Raw genomic sequence first — 18,471 nt, 5'->3', positions numbered from 1 at the left:
TATCATAATCTGTTAAGTCAGTAAACGAAATTTGACCGTAAGAACTAAATTATATTTTTTGTATACCTTAAGAACCTTTGAGTTTATTTTAATACTATAAAGAGTTAATTGTAAATCAAGTAAATCACAAGAACTAATTTTGCATTTTTCCCTTTAAACCTTTAATTTATTTTGGAAATAATTTTGTAGATATTAAATGTTGCATTTCAAGAATTAGTTTTCACAACATATTTTTATTTATTTTATAAATTTATGCATCCAACGTATTTTTATAGAAAAAATTAAAGTTATATACTTTTTTATGGAATTAAATATAAAAAGGCAGATAAACTTTGGAGTTTGCGCAAAGAGTACAAACAAGCCAGCGTCAGATTCGCACTGACTCCACTGAGGATAACCTGGCGTGTTCATTGTCGCACTCATCCACTCGTAGGAGCTAATCAGAGCAATACGATACCAAAACCAAGAAAAGATGACCCTGAGATTCCCTCAATTTCCACTTCTTTTGCTCTGTTTTTGCTGCTCTGTAATCATAGCTCACAGAGATGAAGACCCCGTTACCAAAACCATGGAGGATTTTTCTGGGTACCCAATTGACGAGCCTCACTCTTTCTTCCAAAAATCCTTGTCTTTACTGTCCGTTGATACGGAAAGTTTACAGAAAGAGGTACTGGGTTTCTATTTGAAGGGTCTGGATGTGACAATAACAATGCGTGCGTGTAATGATTAGTCTTAAATTTTAATGTTATGAGTTTTGCTCACTAGATTGATGAACTTGCTGCTTTCTCGGATACACCTGCCCCATCAGTGACTAGGATCCTGTACACTGAGAAGGATGTCTTGGCACGCAGGTAAATAACTTAACCCTTCTCAACTATGCTTTAATGAGTTTAATCCCAACTACGTGGGGTTCAAATGTATGACAAAGACGTTCATTTTTGTGATTGTGATTTGAGGAACGGAGTTCATCACTTTTAAATGATTATTAAGTTATTCGTGTAAACTAAGATCAGAAAGTCTGGCATGTTCCGAAGGATGTAGTGTGTTTGTTGTTGATGTACCTAAATAAGCAGAAAATCTTAGGGCGGGCTGGGCATCCCATAAAGATTGAATTGCCCAATTTTTGTTTCATGTAGGATTTTGTTATTTCACCATCTTGAATTGGGCCATTTCTCAAATGCCATGTCAATTACTCTGTTTGGATTTAGCTTAGGTGCTGTAAAAAAAAAAAAAAAAACTACAGGAGATCTCCTATAGTTTTTTCAACGGTTCAAATTTAATTTTACTATTTTTTTTTTCCTTATGGAAAGCTTAGAATTAAATCTAGATCGATGAAAAAACTACAAGAGATCTTTTATAGTTTATTTTTTCAAAGCACCTAAGCCAAATCATGTCTGTCTTGGTAGGAACTTAAAATGTGGCGTAGTTAAATTGGGAAACGAGGCATGCTTGATGCTACGGTTATAGCTGCCCCAGGCAGTCATGATTGTATCATGCTGGTTGGTTCATACGGATCTGTGTACCCAACCCATTATGTGCTTCAAATCATGTGTAGATTTGGGTCGTGCTTGTGGCATGTGGCTTAATCCTTGTGCAATGGTCAATCAATTGTAATTGACCTTAACATTCTTTTCCACGAAAATGGTCATGTTCCATTAATTTTGGCAGCGGTTTTAATTTCTTGACTGATTCCTACTTGAAATGAATTCATATCTTCAATTTCCTTATAATTGAAATATCAGCATGTTTTGATGTATATACTGTTTACTTAGATTAATAGATTGATATGTTGGTTGAATTCACTTTTAATATGCTGGTTGTAATCAAAGTGTATACAAATCCTTAAATATTGATTAATCTAGGGGATACAGAAAAAAAAAAAAAAAAGAAGAAACAATGTGTTTGACATGGTAATAGAAAATCTAAGATTCTTTTTTATATGAGGCTTTTCCTTTCCTCTCTTCTTTCTTTTTTGGGTTTCACTGAAATGAATCTACTTTTATCATTTGGTTGTTACAATAAACTGCAGGTATATCAAAAACTTGATGGGCCTCTCTGGTCTCTCTGTCAGGGAGGATGCGGTTGGTAACATATTTGGCCGATGGTAAGTCTATGTCTATATCTTTTTAAAAGATTGCTGTAATTAATTGTTTGTCATTCTGAAATTTGAAAGACATAGTTTAAGGCACTTCTGTATAAACTTGATTCAACTGAAAAAACTTCCTAAAGGCATGGCTAGACAACTATGTTTCTGTTTTTTAGCTTCCAAAAGGTGTCATTTTTCTTCTCTTAGAGATTACTTCAGGAGCCTCCGACAGTAGTAATCTTATCATTTGCATTACAATATCTATAGTCATTATCATTCTGTAGCTTGCTTTTATCTTGTTTTGGTTCTTTCTGCTTTCTATTTTGTCATGCTTAAGTGTCAGCATTGGGTTTGGTCTAGCTTAAGTATATTAAACTTTGATGGGGACTTTATACTCAACCCCCAAAGCTTTTGTCAATATATTGGTTGTGAAATGCAATCTAGCTTGATTTATTTGATATTCATAAGTAGATATATGGCTCGATGATTCTTGCAAACAGTTCCATCATCAACATACATGACTGTCACTTCTTTTTCTTTTTTCTTTCCACTTTTTTTTTTTCTTTCTTTTTTTTTTTTTTTAAAAAAAATCTGTCCTTTTTAGAAGTAGCTTGAAACTTCTTACGAGATGGTCTAATTTTTATCTCTATCTGTTTATATTTCATGTGAAAAGAACAAAAATGAAAGTGGGATTTTATAATCAGCTTTTTTGAGTCTTCAAGCTCATATTTACATCTCTACCTTTGATTGCTTTGGTCAAATTGTTTATTATTATACTGTGTTATTAGATGGCTTTGACTAAGCAAAGTCATGCAGGGATGGCCATGAACCAGAGCTTCCTGCAGTGGCAACAGGTTCTCACATTGATGCAATTCCATACTCTGGAAAGTACGACGGAGTCGTTGGTGTTTTAGGTGCGATAGAAGCCATCAATGTACTACAGAGGTTTGCAACTTTCTGTTTTACGTTAACATTGGTTTCTATCTAGGAAAGGCTGATAATTTATCAAGGCTGATTTAGTACTTGATTACAATACAAATCCATAAAACACATAAGATATGAATAATTTAGCACATATTTTAAAGATATTATAAGAGTGCTAAATTTACTCTCATGTGCCATAGACTGATAACGCTAGGATTGAACTGATAATTACATAGACATCCTTTTTTCATACCATAGCTGGAACAAGTGGGATCCTAAAAGGAGAGTTGATGACTCTATGACCTGCTAGTTTTGAAGTACCCAGTGAGACATTTGAAATATTGGTCATCTTGAATGAGTGGCTGACCTATCCATTCATCCAAACATGCCCCAAAAGCCTCCTGAAATTGGGTTCTAGCACTTAGGTATCTTATTGTCCATCTATCATTTGAAGTTATAACTAGAAGAAACAAATGATGCAAACAGCTGTATTTTTTTTTTTTTATATATATATCTTAATTAAAAAAAATTATATCGAAATGATCATTTGAACTTCTTTATACATCCTTTGAGAATTATTGATGATATAAATTATGATATTCTAAGGAATATAAAAGTTTCTTCTGGTTCTTGCAAGTCCATTTGTAGTTGCAACTATTTTGGTGGTTTGTTGACTGGAAGTTTCCACAGATCTGGTTTTAGACCTAGAAGGTCACTGGAAGTTATCTTGTTCACCTCAGAAGAGCCTACACGCTTTGGGATCAGCTGCTTGGGAAGGTCACTTCTTATTCATTTTCGGATTAATATTTTATATGAATTTTCCTTCACTATGTCTTATAACTTTTTACTTATTACATTTATTGATAAAAGCCGCCACAGATTTCATGTCTTGGTGATGGTGAATTGATTTTATTTCCCATTCCCAGGTTTGGGGTTCCTCATGTGATATCTTAAATGTGCAGCCGCTTATTGGCAGGAAGTGAGGTACTTGTGGAAGCTCTGAAGACAACAGTTGATGCTCAAAATAGATCCTTTCTAGATGCTGCCAGATCTGCTGAATATGCAAAGGATCAAGATGACTTATCCAGTGTGTTTTTAAAGAAAGGAACTTACTCTGCTTTTGTGGAATTGCATATAGAGCAGGGGCCCCTTCTGGAGGAAGAAGGTAGGATTATTTCAATGCCACTGTTAACCTTGCGTTATCTATATATTCTAAATTCCCGCCAATCCAGTTCATTTGCATTCCAGGTATATCTATTGGGATAGTAACTGCCATTGCAGCCCCTGCAAGTATAAAATTGGAATTTGAAGGCAATGGAGGGCATGCAGGCGCTGTCCTAATGCCACACAGGTGATTTTCCTAGATGTTAACACTTCCTGGCTGTAATAACATCATGAACTTATGCACCTTTCTTGTTGCAGAGTTCTCTAAATATTCATAATTTCTTTGTGCAATAAGTAGTGTATTTATGTTGATAATAGTGTATTCCCTGTTGGCAATTTTTATTTCTTCTAGAATAAGATTGTTTTTACAGTATGTTATTATACTTGTTCATTTAAACGAGTGATTATTTTATTTTCATCACTGGGAGTAGAAATGATGCTGGACTGGCAGCTGCAGAGCTGGCACTGGCTGTTGAGAAACATGTATTAGAATCTGGATCTATCGATACTGTTGGTACAGTTGGTAAGCCATCCTTTCTTCATGCCTAAGTATCGCATTTTGTTTTTCTTATTTTATTTTTAAACTTAAATATTGAAGTTCATCTTGCATATTTTGTGAAAGCAGTTTCTTGCCACCTTTGTTAGTGTAGACCTCCGCTATAAATTTTCATTTAATGTCCCAAAGGTATACTGGAGCTGCATCCTGGAGCAATTAACAGCATCCCAAGTAAATCACACCTGGAAATCGGTACGCTTCTTTTCAGCAAATAAAATTACCAGGAAAACATACTATTATAACAAGTATACTTAAAATGTTTGTTTCCACAGTTTTTTTGTATAATATATTCTTGTTAATGTTTCGTAAGTTTGTAGAAGACATTCATATGTATGATCCCGCCATAATGTTCTATACCAAATATCAACCGACTCAGGTATTAATTTATTTGATTCCTTTGGTATCTCTATTTTTATTTTTATTTTTTGGCAGACACAAGAGACATTGATGAACAGCGAAGAAACATTGTAATTGAGAAGATCCAGCACTCTGCAAGTAAAATAGCAATAGACCGTGGGGTCAGACTATCCGAATTCAAAATCATAAATCAGGACCCACCTGCCCTTGCTGAAAAAACAATAATCGGGGCAATGGAAGCTGCATCAAAAGAGCTAAACCTAAAACACAAGCTGATGATTAGCAGAGCTTACCATGATTCACTGTTTATGGCCAGGTATGTGTGAGTGAGAGAGACTTGAAGCCTTTGTAAGCCCAAATTAAGGTGCTAGAATTTTTACGACTGAAGAGACCTAATACAAGGCATTTCCCACCCGTCTTTCCAATAACCCAACCCAACAAACCCCCCCAAAATCAAAAGATGCATTTGCACTTATGACTACAAACAGCTCCTGATCATGCATTTTCACATTCTTGCAGAGTATCACCAATGGGCATGATATTCATTCCATGTTACAAAGGTATGAGCTGTTTTCTCTTTTTCTACGTCAAATGCTGTGATACCATATTCCTTTATTTTTCTTAGTAAACCAATTGTAAGTTCTTGAAGATATCATTTCAAATTTTCATGGTCCTATGAAACAAGTAGTTATATCATCTTTCATTGGCTAATGCATTTGAGATTAGTCATTGAAGAACACATGTCAGTTGCAACTGAATCTTTTGCTTTGATGTTGGAACTCCAATTTCACCTATATTATGTGCATGTGGTAGACCAATCATAGAAGTGCATCAACATTCTTAACTTAAAAAAAAAAAAAAAAAATTGCATGAATGCAAAAAACATGTAGACAAGCACAAGCAAGGATCCCCATTTCAATGGCATGGGTAATATAGGCATACAGTGCCAGACTGCCAGTGCGCTTTAGTATGTCAACTCACTGTCAATTTTTTGCTCAAGTCATCAAGGTAAGCTTAGTAAATATTTAACATCAATTTGGTTCTGCAGGTTACAGCCACAAGCCTGAAGAATATGCCTCCAGTCAGGATATAGCAAATGGGGTCAAGGTATTAGCTCTGACCCTTGCAAAGTTGTCCCTGCACTGATGCATCATCCTTTCTTGTTAATTCGAGTTTCATTACAAGGGTCTACTTTGTTCTTCATAGAACGTGTTGTAAAGACTTCTAATAAATCATTTCGAATGTTTATTCCATGCCAGAGTAGCATTTTTGAATGATAGAAGATTTAATTTTGATTTCCTCTTGACAAACATAGAAAGAAAATTGTGAAAAAAATATTCCCCAATCCTCTGAGATACTGCTCTCTGTATTATAGTTCATCAATAATTTCCAACTACTGGAGGGTCTTCCTCTTCTTTAGGCACTTTTTCCACATTCATTTGGCACGTCAGTGTGCTTTCAAGTGTGTGTGTCAGAGAGAGAGAGAGATCTGTAAATTTGTAGATCCTTCTATTATGTTGCAGTAAAAGAAACAGTATGTACACAATGACAGTACATGTGATTTCAATAACGCCTACAAATGGAGAAACAAAAAAGAAGAAACGCAGATGTTGAGGTTCCATCAGATCAGATCTTCTCGCAGTGGGCCGTCTCTACTTTCATCATGTTAGCAGCAGCTCTAGTTGGAACCACATACCAACCGGGAGGCTTGTCATTATACCAATACTCAAAACTGTAAGATTGGAAAAGAAAGATAAACGTGAAATCACACTCCAGAAAGGAGACTCTCTATGATACTGCTTTGTCATGACTTCAGTCAGCAGCATTCTTTGGTGATGTAGCAACAGTGATCTTGTCGAGTTTCTCAGCCTTTGCTAGCACAATTTCAATCTGTGGGAGAGAGAGAGAGAGAGGATTAAATAATAGAAGATAAACATTTTTAACTGGTAAAAATGGGCAAAACTGGTATGGATGAATGGATAACAACCTGTGCTTTCTGAACTATCCGGCCTGTCACATCATCCTTTGAACCAACAGAAGATATGGCTATCTCTGTTCCATTTCCCAAATCAAAAAGAACATTGAGAACTCAACAATCATGCAGAGAAGGTGTTTAACAAGTTTGATACTAAGTAAATAATATTGACTCCTTACTTTTCTCGATTGCTAGCCCCTTTCGTTTCAGAGTCTCGGAGATTATGACAACAGTAGGAATTGCTGCATTTGATAACTGTACAAGTTAGCCTCTATGCCAAAAAAAAAAAAAAAAAAAAAATCAAATGATTTCAAAGTGCAGGATATAAAGAAAAACTGCAGCATCAGAACAGGGTAAATTCAGGAGCAAAGTGGATAAGTGGAAGTCAAAAGGAGAAGATGAGAAGCAACTTAACAATGCAATTTAATGGTATGAGAAAAAACAATGCAATTTTATGGTATGAGAAGAAAATTCAAGAGTACAGAAAAAGAAAAAGGGAAAAGTTTCAAGAATTATACCCATGCCCAAGCCAGAGAGTTTTACATCATTGTACTGCTTTATGAACCTCTGCAACAAAGAAAGATGGATTAAAACAAAACCGCATTAGAAAAAATAGATCCTTAGTTTACACGCACTTCAAGCAGCAAAAGAATCTGCAACATTTAACAAGGGGCACCAAGAATATCATCAAAACAAATAACCACTAGGCACTCATCAAAGATATCAAAGAAGTTTTTAGACTTAAGAAAGACTACAAGGGAACATAAGGAACAATCCCAAATCAGCTTCAAATCCAATGGATCGTAAACCAGCTACTAAAAAGCCCTTACTTAATCAAAGATACCACAAACTAATTGAAGAACAAATATATCTTAATTACCATAAAATTTTACTCTTATGGATCTAATCCAGATCAGCCAAATCATGTATAGAAAACCAGTGAGCACAAAACAGAAAAGAATCATGTTGTTCATGGAAATTATATTCAAGAACATATGAATCAACATCATAACGTCACAGCCATTTAATTGCATATTATTTCCAGATATTCAGATAATTTACAAAATATGATTTCAAAGAAACAGCCATAATTGAGCCAAGAAAATGGGAGAAAAATAAAGAAAACGAATTACAAACTGAGATTCAACTAAGAGACAAAAGGGCTTAAACCTGTTATACAACTCATTCAAGAAAGTAACAAAAACCAAGAAACAAACGAAGAAACCCCCAACTTCTACATCAGTAAAACCCTAACCAGTGACCACCCTCTGTGTTAGTAAGAAACAGAGTAAAAAAAAAAAAAAAAAAGCAAAAACCCAAGCTTTCCACAAATTCTCGATTACCCATTTTTCTTTCCCACGATTCTCGGCAAACCAACAGCAAATAATTCATAACCTCGCCAACAAAGCAAGATAAAGCAGTAAAACAGAGAGAGAGATTGTATAAAAAAGAAAACCTTGGCAAGATTGAGGTAGAAGACGAGGGGCTTCTTGCTGTTGGAGACCTGGATGTGATTCTTCTTCTTCTTCTTCTTCTTCTTCTTATTCTTCTTCGTCTCAGACTCAGTAGCGGTAGCATTAGAAGTAGGATTAGCAGTAGTAGCCTCACCCTCGGCACCAACATCACTAACAACAACAAGATTCTCGTTGCTGTTGCCTCCCTCGGTCGTCTTGCTCGTCTCCGTTGAACAAGAAGTGGCATTAGCAGTAGTATCCTCGCCCTCAGCGCCAATATCATCAACAACAACAAGATTCTCGTTGTTGCTGCCTCCCTCAGTCGTCTTGCTCGTCTCCGTTGAACAAGAAATAGCATTAGCAATAGCAGTAGTAGCCTCGCCCTCAGCACCAACATCATCAACAACAAGAAGCTTCTCGTTGTTGTTGCTGCCTCCCTCGGTCGCCTTGCTCGTCTCCATTGAACAACTCTCTTCTTCTCTCTATCTCTCTCTCTCTCAGAGAACTGTGAAAAGGGCGGGAAAATATTTGCAAGATCTCAGTGAATGTGGGGTCTGGAAGGTGATGAGAGGGGTTGTAATTTTATATAGGCTGATGAAAATGGAAATGGACGCGTGTTTGCATACGATTGGATGGAGAGTGGTTTTTTGGTTAGGCCAGCCTGGATCATGCGGTTAACTGATTTTGCGGGAATGACCAATTTACCAAGCAGTCCGAAATGATGGGCCCAAGCAGTCCGAAATGATAGGCCCAAGCGCGTAAATGCGAAACTCCAAAGCCATAAGCAAATTGCAGCCTCGTTCAATAGGCTTCCCCGCCAGATTTTAGATCAGGTGCTTGATAGAAGACGAAGAAGAAGAAGAAAGAAGGGACCCTCAACCTTACCAATATGTGGCTCCTCCTTTCTCCCGGGCCCGTGAAATGTTTGGTAACATTTCCTGCCACATTTTGCCATGGTGCACTATCAGCACCATGTCTCCCCTTGGCAAGTACATGTGCATGATTCCCAATTTGTTTGGCTGGCAGGCTCAACTTGTGAATTATAAGAAAATGGGTAATGATACACAACACGCCGGCGTGCATGAACAGTCATGCACGCCCAAATTTTTCCTTTTAATAAAAATATTAAATTTTATTATTTTAAAATATTAAATTAATCAAACGTGCATGACTATTGATACATGCCTGACGTGTTATGTCATATCATAGTGTAACAACAATTCTTCAATACATATAAATTATAATACCGGTAAAAAGCCTAAAACAACTTTTATTTTATATCACATCGCACCAAAAAAAAAACAAAAAAAAAAACCTATAAAAAGTAGTACCAAAAGGGCTCATATCTCAAGGGCGCCGGCGGCTGCAAGATGTGCTAAAAATGGGGATAAGCAAGATTGAAGTGACAAAATCAACCCTATTCATCAATCATGAATTATATATATGCCATTGAGAATTGAGACACATCACTACAGCTACTTGGCCCAAATGTAATCTTCAAAAAGACAGTTGACCCCCACTCCATCGAGTCTAATTCATGATTAAACTCCTCACCAAATTGTGGTTGATTTTTCAGACAACTGAGTTATTATGATTACACGTGTGAAGTTGACAAGCCCTCAATTCTTCACCCCACCACCCAAAAAAAAAAAAAAAAAAAAAAATAGAGAAGAGGTTGCTGTTGTACTGGGATTCAGAGCAATTATACTGGTAGGAAATGCACCTATGTTAAGTAAGTGATGGGACATTTTAAAATTTAGGGAAAATTTTAATTAAACTTTCATCCACTTTTCTAATTATCCTTTTAAAATTTAAAATTTTTAATTTAATATAAGAAGAGTTTTTAAATTTTGAAAAATAATTACAAAAATAATAAAAAATTTAAGAATATGTTTGAGATTGCGTTTGAAAAATAAAATTTTTAAGTCAAAAAGTACTTTCAGCAAAAGCTTAAAAATAATTACAAAAACTTTTGCTCAAAAGCTCTTTAACAATTTTTAAGCTTTTTGAATTCTTAAAAATGTTTTTAATTTTTTTACCAAATGAGCACTTTTTTTTTTTTTTCAAACTGACTCTTTGAGTGTTAAAAACACTTTTAAACTTCTCAAACGCAATCCCAAACAGTCCCTAAGAAAGTTAAGTTAAATTTTCCTTAAAATTTATTTAAACATATAAATTTTATATAAACTCTCTCATATTACATAATTAAATTATTAACAATAGAGACAGATAAACATGAATGCTTATCCGTTCCCTGATGGGGGTATTATCACCCACACCAGTAACTGTTGGGAGGAGGGTAGTTACATGAATCATAGCCGTTGAGCATGGTACAATCTTCAATCTTGGAAATGGGACCCTCCGATCATTCACTTCCCAGGGAAGATTGAATGCGTAATATAGGGAGAGGTAGGGCCCACACCAATTTTCTTTTATAATGATATACGATTGAGAAATTGCCTTGAATGGGCACCCTTTTCTTCTACTCCATTCACAGCCCAACCCCAACCCCAACCTCCACCCCCAACAAAGTCATTGCCTCAACAGCTCACAAGGGGGGCTCACTTTGTCCTCCATTATCTGCCCCATAATCTTCCTCGTTCGTAACTGCCCCTTAATTGTCCGTTAATATCGTATGCGTCGTGGATGGTTTGGACTGCACTCAAGGGGTAGATTGGGGATGTACGCGCCGGTGTGTTATATTTAATGGAAGGGTGTTAGGGCTTTATCAAAAGGGTTAAGCAGGAATAATCAAGGATGGGGCCTCTGCAATTATTGGATGGAACGTCTTCGCTTTCATTTTGCTTTTTTGTTACGATATGTATGAGCATCTTTGGTCACAATCTGCCTCTTAAACTTCTTGTTTAGCGCAAATTAATTTAAAAAAGTTTAAGAACTAAATAATAATAATAATAATAATATATAAATAAATATCACTGACCTACCCATATAAAAGAGACAATTTTTGAGGACATCATTGATTAGTCAATTTCGTGGCATAATTTTATAATTTCTACTGCAAATTAACCTATAACTACATGACATCCTTGAACCATACGTTTGACAGAGTTGTGTAATTAAGTTCAAGAGCACCTTGTAAAAAAATGTTTCTTAATTTACATCACACTTATCACGTCCACCATTAAACCATTATATTTTATTATAGTTGACTTGATAGCGTTCCCGATAAAAGATAACCAAGGGTCCCTAAGAGGTATCCTAATTGGATGGCACCACATATAATGAAGCATAAGTCACTAGTTCGAATCCCCCTTCTTCATTTTGTACGGACATGTTTAAAAAAAAAAAAAAGATTAAAAATAACCAAGGGTTTGAAAAAAAAATAGAAGAGAGATTAATGAATTTTTTGTCTAAAAGTTTGGAGTTTTGACAAATAGCTCTCTGAGTTTTAAAAGGTAATATATATATATATATATATATATATATATATAATAATAATAATAATCTCTCCATTAGAATCGATTAACATACCGCATTGGCACGAATCAAGCCGGCAAGAGAAGGTGGGGAAACCACCCTAGGTTTGATTTTTTTTTTTATTAGTTTTTTGTTATATTTTGTTATTTGGAAATGGTACTTCTAATGGCCATAGAGATAATTTAGTCACCCCGTACATGCTCAAAAGGGTGGCCGAACCACCCCAGTTCAACCACTATCATTTAACACAATAACGTCTTATAACAACATAAACTAATTTGTTTATTTTTACTTACTTCAAAAAGTGATTAATTATTTTTTAAAATTCAATGAGCTATTTTTCAAAATTTCAAACTAAATAGACAATTCAAATATGCGTTTGTCCCAAAAGAAGATGAAAATCTCAAATGGTGTGGGAGTGGGACCGAGAAAATGTTCGGATTAAAATAATTAGACATTGGAATGATAATTTGTACTTTGTGTAGGAGGATAAGATTCCCAATGGCGCTTCTTTGTTTTAAACTTTCAACTTAAGAAGGTGTCCAAAAGCGTCAGCCACAGGCAGGGACTGGCAATATACAATATTGTCCAATATATGGTTGGGTTATTGTCTTAATGTGCCGATTCGAATAAAACTATAAATAATAAAAGAAAATGAAAAAAGAAACCATTTTTTTTTTCTCTTAAATATTTTATGGTGGAATTGGAAAACGTGTTGCGTTAGAAAAATGACGGAGGAGGAGTATTGCCTTTTTCATATCGATACTTTAAAAGCACTTATAAGGACTTAACAGCCTCAATTGGATCAAAAACCAGAGAAAATTTTGTGATTATTGGACAAACATCGCTAGCTTTCTTCTGTCAAAGCGTTATCTAAATTAGTGAAAACGAACCTGCTTACCTTTTCCCTACCTTAAAGCAACCAAAAAGAACTATTTTTATATATATTTTGAAAGGTTAAGAGCCAAAACCATTTCGAATTTTCCCATCACAATTAAATATAAATTTAAATAAGAAACACATTACACATCATTTTGAATTATCATGTGAAAAATGCGTATTTCTTTTTATATAAAGTAAAACTATTAAAAAAATATGCTTAATAATTTTGTAAACTTAGTTGGTGGGAGGAAATATCTTATCCGTATATTTTGAGATATGTTATAGTGTAATAAAAATATTATTTTTTGTCCATGAAAGTCTTAGGTGGTAAGAGGCTATAGGCCCTTGAGTGGATGGGGTCACAGTAACTACGGATAAGACATATAACCTCTTGTCACTTAAAACTTTTATGTACAAAAATAATCATTTTTGGAGAAAATATAATTTTACTATACTACTACCTACGTACACATAACCTCCGTGTAATAAGATAACACATATTTCCGTTAATAGTTTAACATTTCAAAAATTGCGGTACGGCGTGAAGTAACGCCGTGAGCACCGACTAGGCGCTGCACATATAAAACCGGGGAACAGAAATTTACACAAAGACACAGAGAGAGAGAGACACACACACATTCACAGCTCGATAAGGCGAAGGAGAGAGAGAGAGAGAGACTATCGTCCACAAAGGCCGAAGAGACCAGAGAGTTCTTTGTCTCTCCACAGATCGGACTACAACCGTGAGTTATTTACCACATTTGCCACGCTCTGCTTCTCAAAGATCTGCTTATTCTCGTGCATGCATGAAATGTAGCTCTGAAATTCAAACCTCAATTGCCTAGTCGATCTGCACAGTGTCGTTTTGCTTGCTTTTTTTGTTTGTTTGTTTGTTTTTGTTTTTAAATATCTCTCTGCTTCTTCATTGTTGCTTCGATTCAAGAATGTTAGTTTTTGTTTGTTTGTGTATTTTGAGCTCGGTTTGGTTGCTGAGAATAGTTAGTGAAAGAAAATGAAAAGAATCGGTTTTGTTTGGATGCTGAGAAACTGCAGGATGAGAAAATAAATCAAATTTTTGGAATGTTGGGGTCTGAAAGAACGAAAATCTCTGGTATTTATCTGTCATGTGGCGATTCAGATTCAAACCTATGGCCTTTGACATTTGCTTGAATGATTTATTGGATAGATTGGTTGCATTCAACAGATGATTGATCTCTTTTCTTGGTTAGTTCCAATACAAGAATTTCCATGTTGCTAATGTGCTATTAGCGCTTCTCGTTGGCCTTGTTAAAAGCTGAAAATTATGATTTTGTCTTGATTGTCCCTCAATGCTTGGAATCGATGCTTTGTTTGAGGCTATATTGGATTGGTTATCATAATTACGGATTGATCGTACCGCCATTCTCACCTCTATGAGCATTCTTTGCTTCGTTTTCCGCAGTTTTCTCCTTTTGGGAAGGGAATTGGTTCTTTTTTCTGCTTCTGTGTTAAATAATCAACATATCTTTTTCATGTTTTATGAAGCGATTATGGTTTTTAGTCTTCGCCCCCCTCCAGTTTGTCGTCTGCTTGATCACTATTATCTTCTGTCAGCGTGGATAATCTCATACTTATCTTATTATTACACGAATGCACTCGCAGATAGAATGGCAAGAAAAGATTCACAGCAGTTTAAAGATTTTTTGACTGTTGGAATTCAGTGCCTATTGTGCGTAGTATGGTGTCTCTTTCTGGGTGTTATTTCTTCGGAGGAGGTTTTGAGTGAGCTTACTGTATGCACATGCTTGCCAAAAGAATCATTCACCATCGTTGTAGATACTGAAGACTTTGCATCTGCTTAAATCTTTCCAAAACTTTTGGGGTTTAATTCACTTGACATATTTATATTACCCAACTCAAATCCTTTTCTCTGCCATTGTCAAATTTCATACCCCTTTCACAATAGTAAATACAGCCAAAGGTGCTTTGTGTCACTGCCTTAGTCTTAGTTTAATATATTCTACAATGGAGTGGTTATATGGTTTTCCCTAATCTCTGGGAGCTTGGCTTTCACATATAAAATCACTTGCTCTCTCCTTCAGCTTTTTTTGGCATTTTCACATGTAATTTAAAGTTCTTTTCTTCTTAAAGCAGCGGTCTACACTGTCTTTTGATTTGACTAATTCATTGCTTTACACGATGAATGTACATTTATATGAATATATAATTTCCTATAATCACTGTATACTCTAGCCTTTTAAATTCATTGTGTGTCTGTTGTCTGTTACTTGTGCTGAATTTGCTTTAATCTAACAATATGAGTACACAGACATTGCTAGTAATCTTTTTCCCCATCAAATGAAATCTCATTTCTTATGAACTTAGCCTTCTCTTTCATGAATATTCATAATTTCCATGCTTTTAAATTTTCTTAAAAGAGTTTCTATATCTGTCAACTATGTCTGTGTAGTGAAAGAATATTCTGAACTCCACTTTCTAGTCAGAGAATGATGGTGCTTTTTAGCAAAAGTTAAGTCCCTCTATAAAGAAGGCTTTAGTTGAGCCTGTAGGAAGAGAGATATTGTCACAGATACCTCCTGGTGTTTTTCATTTACCATAAAATGTAATGATTTGTACATTGTTAAACTACTTGATATGCACGTTGTATGTTCCTTATATTCTGTAATATTTTCATATAGGTTCTAATTCTCTTAATCTTTGTTTCTTTTGGAGGAAATGTTTATAAGATTAGCCTTTTCTCTATTTCTTCGTCTATAAGATTAATGGTAGCATATCAAAGAAATGGAATCAAATGCTACATTTTAAATATGCTTGAGCTGTAATACCAATTACTATCTAGCGTTTGTATGATTGGACCTACTTAAATGATTGCAATCAATGAGATAATAACTTGAAAATGAAAACAAAATTAAATGGTAAAAGTAATGATTGGGAGTTCTCTGGTGTGCAGAGATGTTTGTGGCACTAGAAGCATAATTAAAATAATGAGAGTGTAATGCTTATGTTTCCTTACTGCAGTGCAATGGGGATAGAAGTTACAGATATTTGTATGGACAAGGAGCCAGATTGTGTCATAGTTTATTCAAATGGTGTTTCCCACGATTCAAATAGTGAAACTGCTCCCAATCAGCATGATGGTTCAGAGTCGGATGAGCATATTAATGAGGGTCCTGAAATCCAAAGTTCAGAAGAGAGCACTGAAGCAAAGGAATATGAAGTGAAGGAATGTACCAATGAAATTTCAGTTGAGGTATCTGAACTCTGTCATAATGAGAAATATAAGGAAGAGCAGAATGTAGTAGACTCACACTTCAAAGCTGGCCTGCCTGAGGAAAAGGTAAAATCAGAAAGCCAGAAGAAAAAGGACAATAATAAGTCACGGGGTTCTATCAAACAAGCATCTAGAACTGTTGCTGCAAATGTTCAAACAAAACATACCGTTCCACAGCCCTTTGCCCTAGCAACTGAAAAGCGTGCCTCATGTGGAACTCGTCCTGCTGGTGCTCAACCTGATACCAGCACTGGTGTGAATAAATCGCATAATGCAAACAATAGGCGACATCCAAATACCACAAAGCCCAATCAGGTAACTACTGACTGGTTCTGGATTTCTTCTGAAATCCTTGATTCCCTTTCTGATCGAGAGGAATCCGTAGGATCACAACCATCAAATTATAAATAAGTTGTAGTTTTTTGTTGGTAAAACGTACAGTTCATATAATTTAGGCATAGAATTTGATTTTATATGATCCTACTTATCAAAAAAAAATTGTTTTTATATGATCCTGAAATTGGGTATGTTTTGGCAGAAAATATCACAAAATGCATTGAGGAAGCCACTGCAACCAGATAACAAGAAGCATCCTGATGAAGAAGATTCCTGCTCTGTTGCTTCCTCGTAACCTCTCACCCCTTGCAGTCTGAGTTTACTTTGTATTTCTTTTCTATTTTTCTACTGTCTCTCCAATTTTGTAGTTTTGAAATTGATTTCAACCCTTGCACACGCACAGCACTGCAGTGTCTGCACGTGCAATTAACTCCGGGGCAACTGTTGCAGCAGCTCCAGTGTTTAGGTGCACTGAACGTGCAGAGAAACGGAAGGAGGTAGTTCATTTTCCAGCCGAAGTATCTTTTTATATTTGAATAATAAGTATTGTGTCTGTGACATATTCTAAATTCAAAACTGCACATCCCTACCATGTTGCCACATTTCAGTTTTATTCAAAATTAGAGGAGAAACAACAAGCCTTGGAGGCTGAGAAAACTCAAAGTGAAGCAAGGACAAAGGTAGGATACTTTCTCTGTCAACCAGAATATTTAGTACTCCTTTCCGTGTCTCTTGATGGTCAATCGATAGTGTTTGCTTCTTCTCACTCGATTCTATCTATTAATGTTGTATGGCTAAGGCAGATATTCTAATATTATTTACTTTGCCTTTTTCCTCTTCATCAATTTTGAAACTTTTAAGGAAGAGAAAGAGGCAGCTATTAAACAACTGAGGAAGAGTTTAATGTTTAAGGCAAGCCCAATGCCAAGCTTCTACAATGAGGGACCTCCACCTAAGACTGAACTTAAGAAGGTACTGCATAGACCTTTCTCATTCCTATGGTTCATATAGAAGTTCAGAATCTAGTCCAGAACATTGATTCCTTTTTGGTTTTCATAGAATCTCCGCATGTTTAATTTTCTTTGCTTTTTTTTTTTTTTTTTTTTTTTTTCTTTTGGCTTTTGTTCTTGTTTTGTCCTTGGTCCTCCCTTATGTAGTGTTGTTCCCTTGGCTTTGTTCTAATGAGTTTTACTAATTGCAGAAAATGAAAGTATAGGATTTTTATCTAGTATTTGAACTTCTAACTTCTCGCAGTTTCCCGATAAAAATGACAGAAACTGTCTTAATAGTATACAGAAATAAGAAAAGACTGACTTATCAAAAAAAGAAATAAGAAAAGACTCTGATAACTTGTCTTGTAGACATGACAGCTTAAACTTGATTTTGTTGCTTGTATGAATGGTAGCTGCCACCAACTCGTGCAAGATCGCCAAAGCTGGGCAGAAGGAAGAGCTGTAGTGATGCAGTCAATTCATCCCAGCGAGACAAGGTGAAAGGAGCTGGTGGTCTGGGAAATCGCCGGAGTCTTGGTATTTACAAAGAGGGGACTACCGCCAATGGTTCCAGCATTATCAAGGATCAAAGCAACATCCAGAATGGTAATGCCAATTACAAATTCAAAGATGAATCTAAAGAAGCAGAAGAGATAAGCAAGTCAATTGTGACCAAGGTAAATGGTCAGGGGAACATGGACATTGAAGTCCATTCTTGAGTTTCTGGTGAGTTTTCTAATTTATAAGAGGAAATGGGTCTTCCTTTTCTCAAGTTTTATTGTGACTGCTCTCAAAAATATATGTAAGTTATTTCCCTTAACTTGCAAGGACTTGTTGCAGGGCTTTATTTAATGTATGATGTATAAATTCTGTAAGTTATGTATAAAAGTATTCATCTTTGTAAAAACTCTTGAATTTTTATTTGCCATATTGGAAACGGAAGTGTTTTTGTATAGGCCCCATCTAATATATTTCTGGATAGGATGAGCTGATTAGGATTCGATATTTATTCTTTTGGTGGGTTTGGGGTATTGTA

General features: G+C 35.5%; 3 protein-coding genes across 3 annotated transcripts; 2 read left to right on the top strand and 1 right to left on the bottom strand.

Annotated features, from left to right (window-relative positions):
- Positions 1 to 338: 338 nt before the first annotated feature.
- On the top strand, positions 339 to 6,380 carry LOC132178721 (ureidoglycolate hydrolase). Its single transcript, XM_059591238.1, has 12 exons — positions 339 to 667; positions 766 to 851; positions 2,030 to 2,104; positions 2,903 to 3,031; positions 3,701 to 3,787; positions 3,973 to 4,175; positions 4,259 to 4,361; positions 4,606 to 4,697; positions 4,860 to 4,922; positions 5,163 to 5,403; positions 5,607 to 5,647; positions 6,136 to 6,380. Exons 1-12 carry the CDS (start codon positions 473 to 475, stop codon positions 6,231 to 6,233), a joined length of 1,413 nt encoding a protein of 470 aa, XP_059447221.1. The 5' UTR covers positions 339 to 472; the 3' UTR covers positions 6,234 to 6,380.
- A 223-nt stretch (positions 6,381 to 6,603) lies between these two features.
- Positions 6,604 to 9,052, bottom strand: LOC132178722 (uncharacterized). Its single transcript, XM_059591240.1, has 5 exons — positions 8,519 to 9,052; positions 7,581 to 7,629; positions 7,242 to 7,304; positions 7,075 to 7,139; positions 6,604 to 6,977 (listed from the first exon to the last, which is right to left on the bottom strand). Exons 1-5 carry the CDS (start codon positions 8,975 to 8,977, stop codon positions 6,900 to 6,902), a joined length of 714 nt encoding a protein of 237 aa, XP_059447223.1. The 5' UTR covers positions 8,978 to 9,052; the 3' UTR covers positions 6,604 to 6,899.
- A 4,406-nt stretch (positions 9,053 to 13,458) lies between these two features.
- On the top strand, positions 13,459 to 18,398 carry LOC132178532 (protein WVD2-like 3). Its single transcript, XM_059590969.1, has 7 exons — positions 13,459 to 13,579; positions 15,855 to 16,422; positions 16,646 to 16,734; positions 16,847 to 16,940; positions 17,052 to 17,123; positions 17,305 to 17,415; positions 17,849 to 18,398. The coding sequence occupies exons 2-7, from the start codon at positions 15,859 to 15,861 to the stop codon at positions 18,152 to 18,154; spliced, it is 1,236 nt and encodes a 411-aa protein (XP_059446952.1). The 5' UTR covers positions 13,459 to 13,579; positions 15,855 to 15,858; the 3' UTR covers positions 18,155 to 18,398.
- The last annotated feature ends 73 nt before the right edge of the window (positions 18,399 to 18,471 follow it).

Source organism: Corylus avellana, chromosome ca4 (assembly GCF_901000735.1).
Source record: "Corylus avellana chromosome ca4, CavTom2PMs-1.0".
Lineage (NCBI taxonomy): Eukaryota > Viridiplantae > Streptophyta > Magnoliopsida > Fagales > Betulaceae > Corylus > Corylus avellana.
Note: the sequence above shows the minus strand (reverse complement) of the source record. Positions and strands in the feature narration are given on the sequence as shown.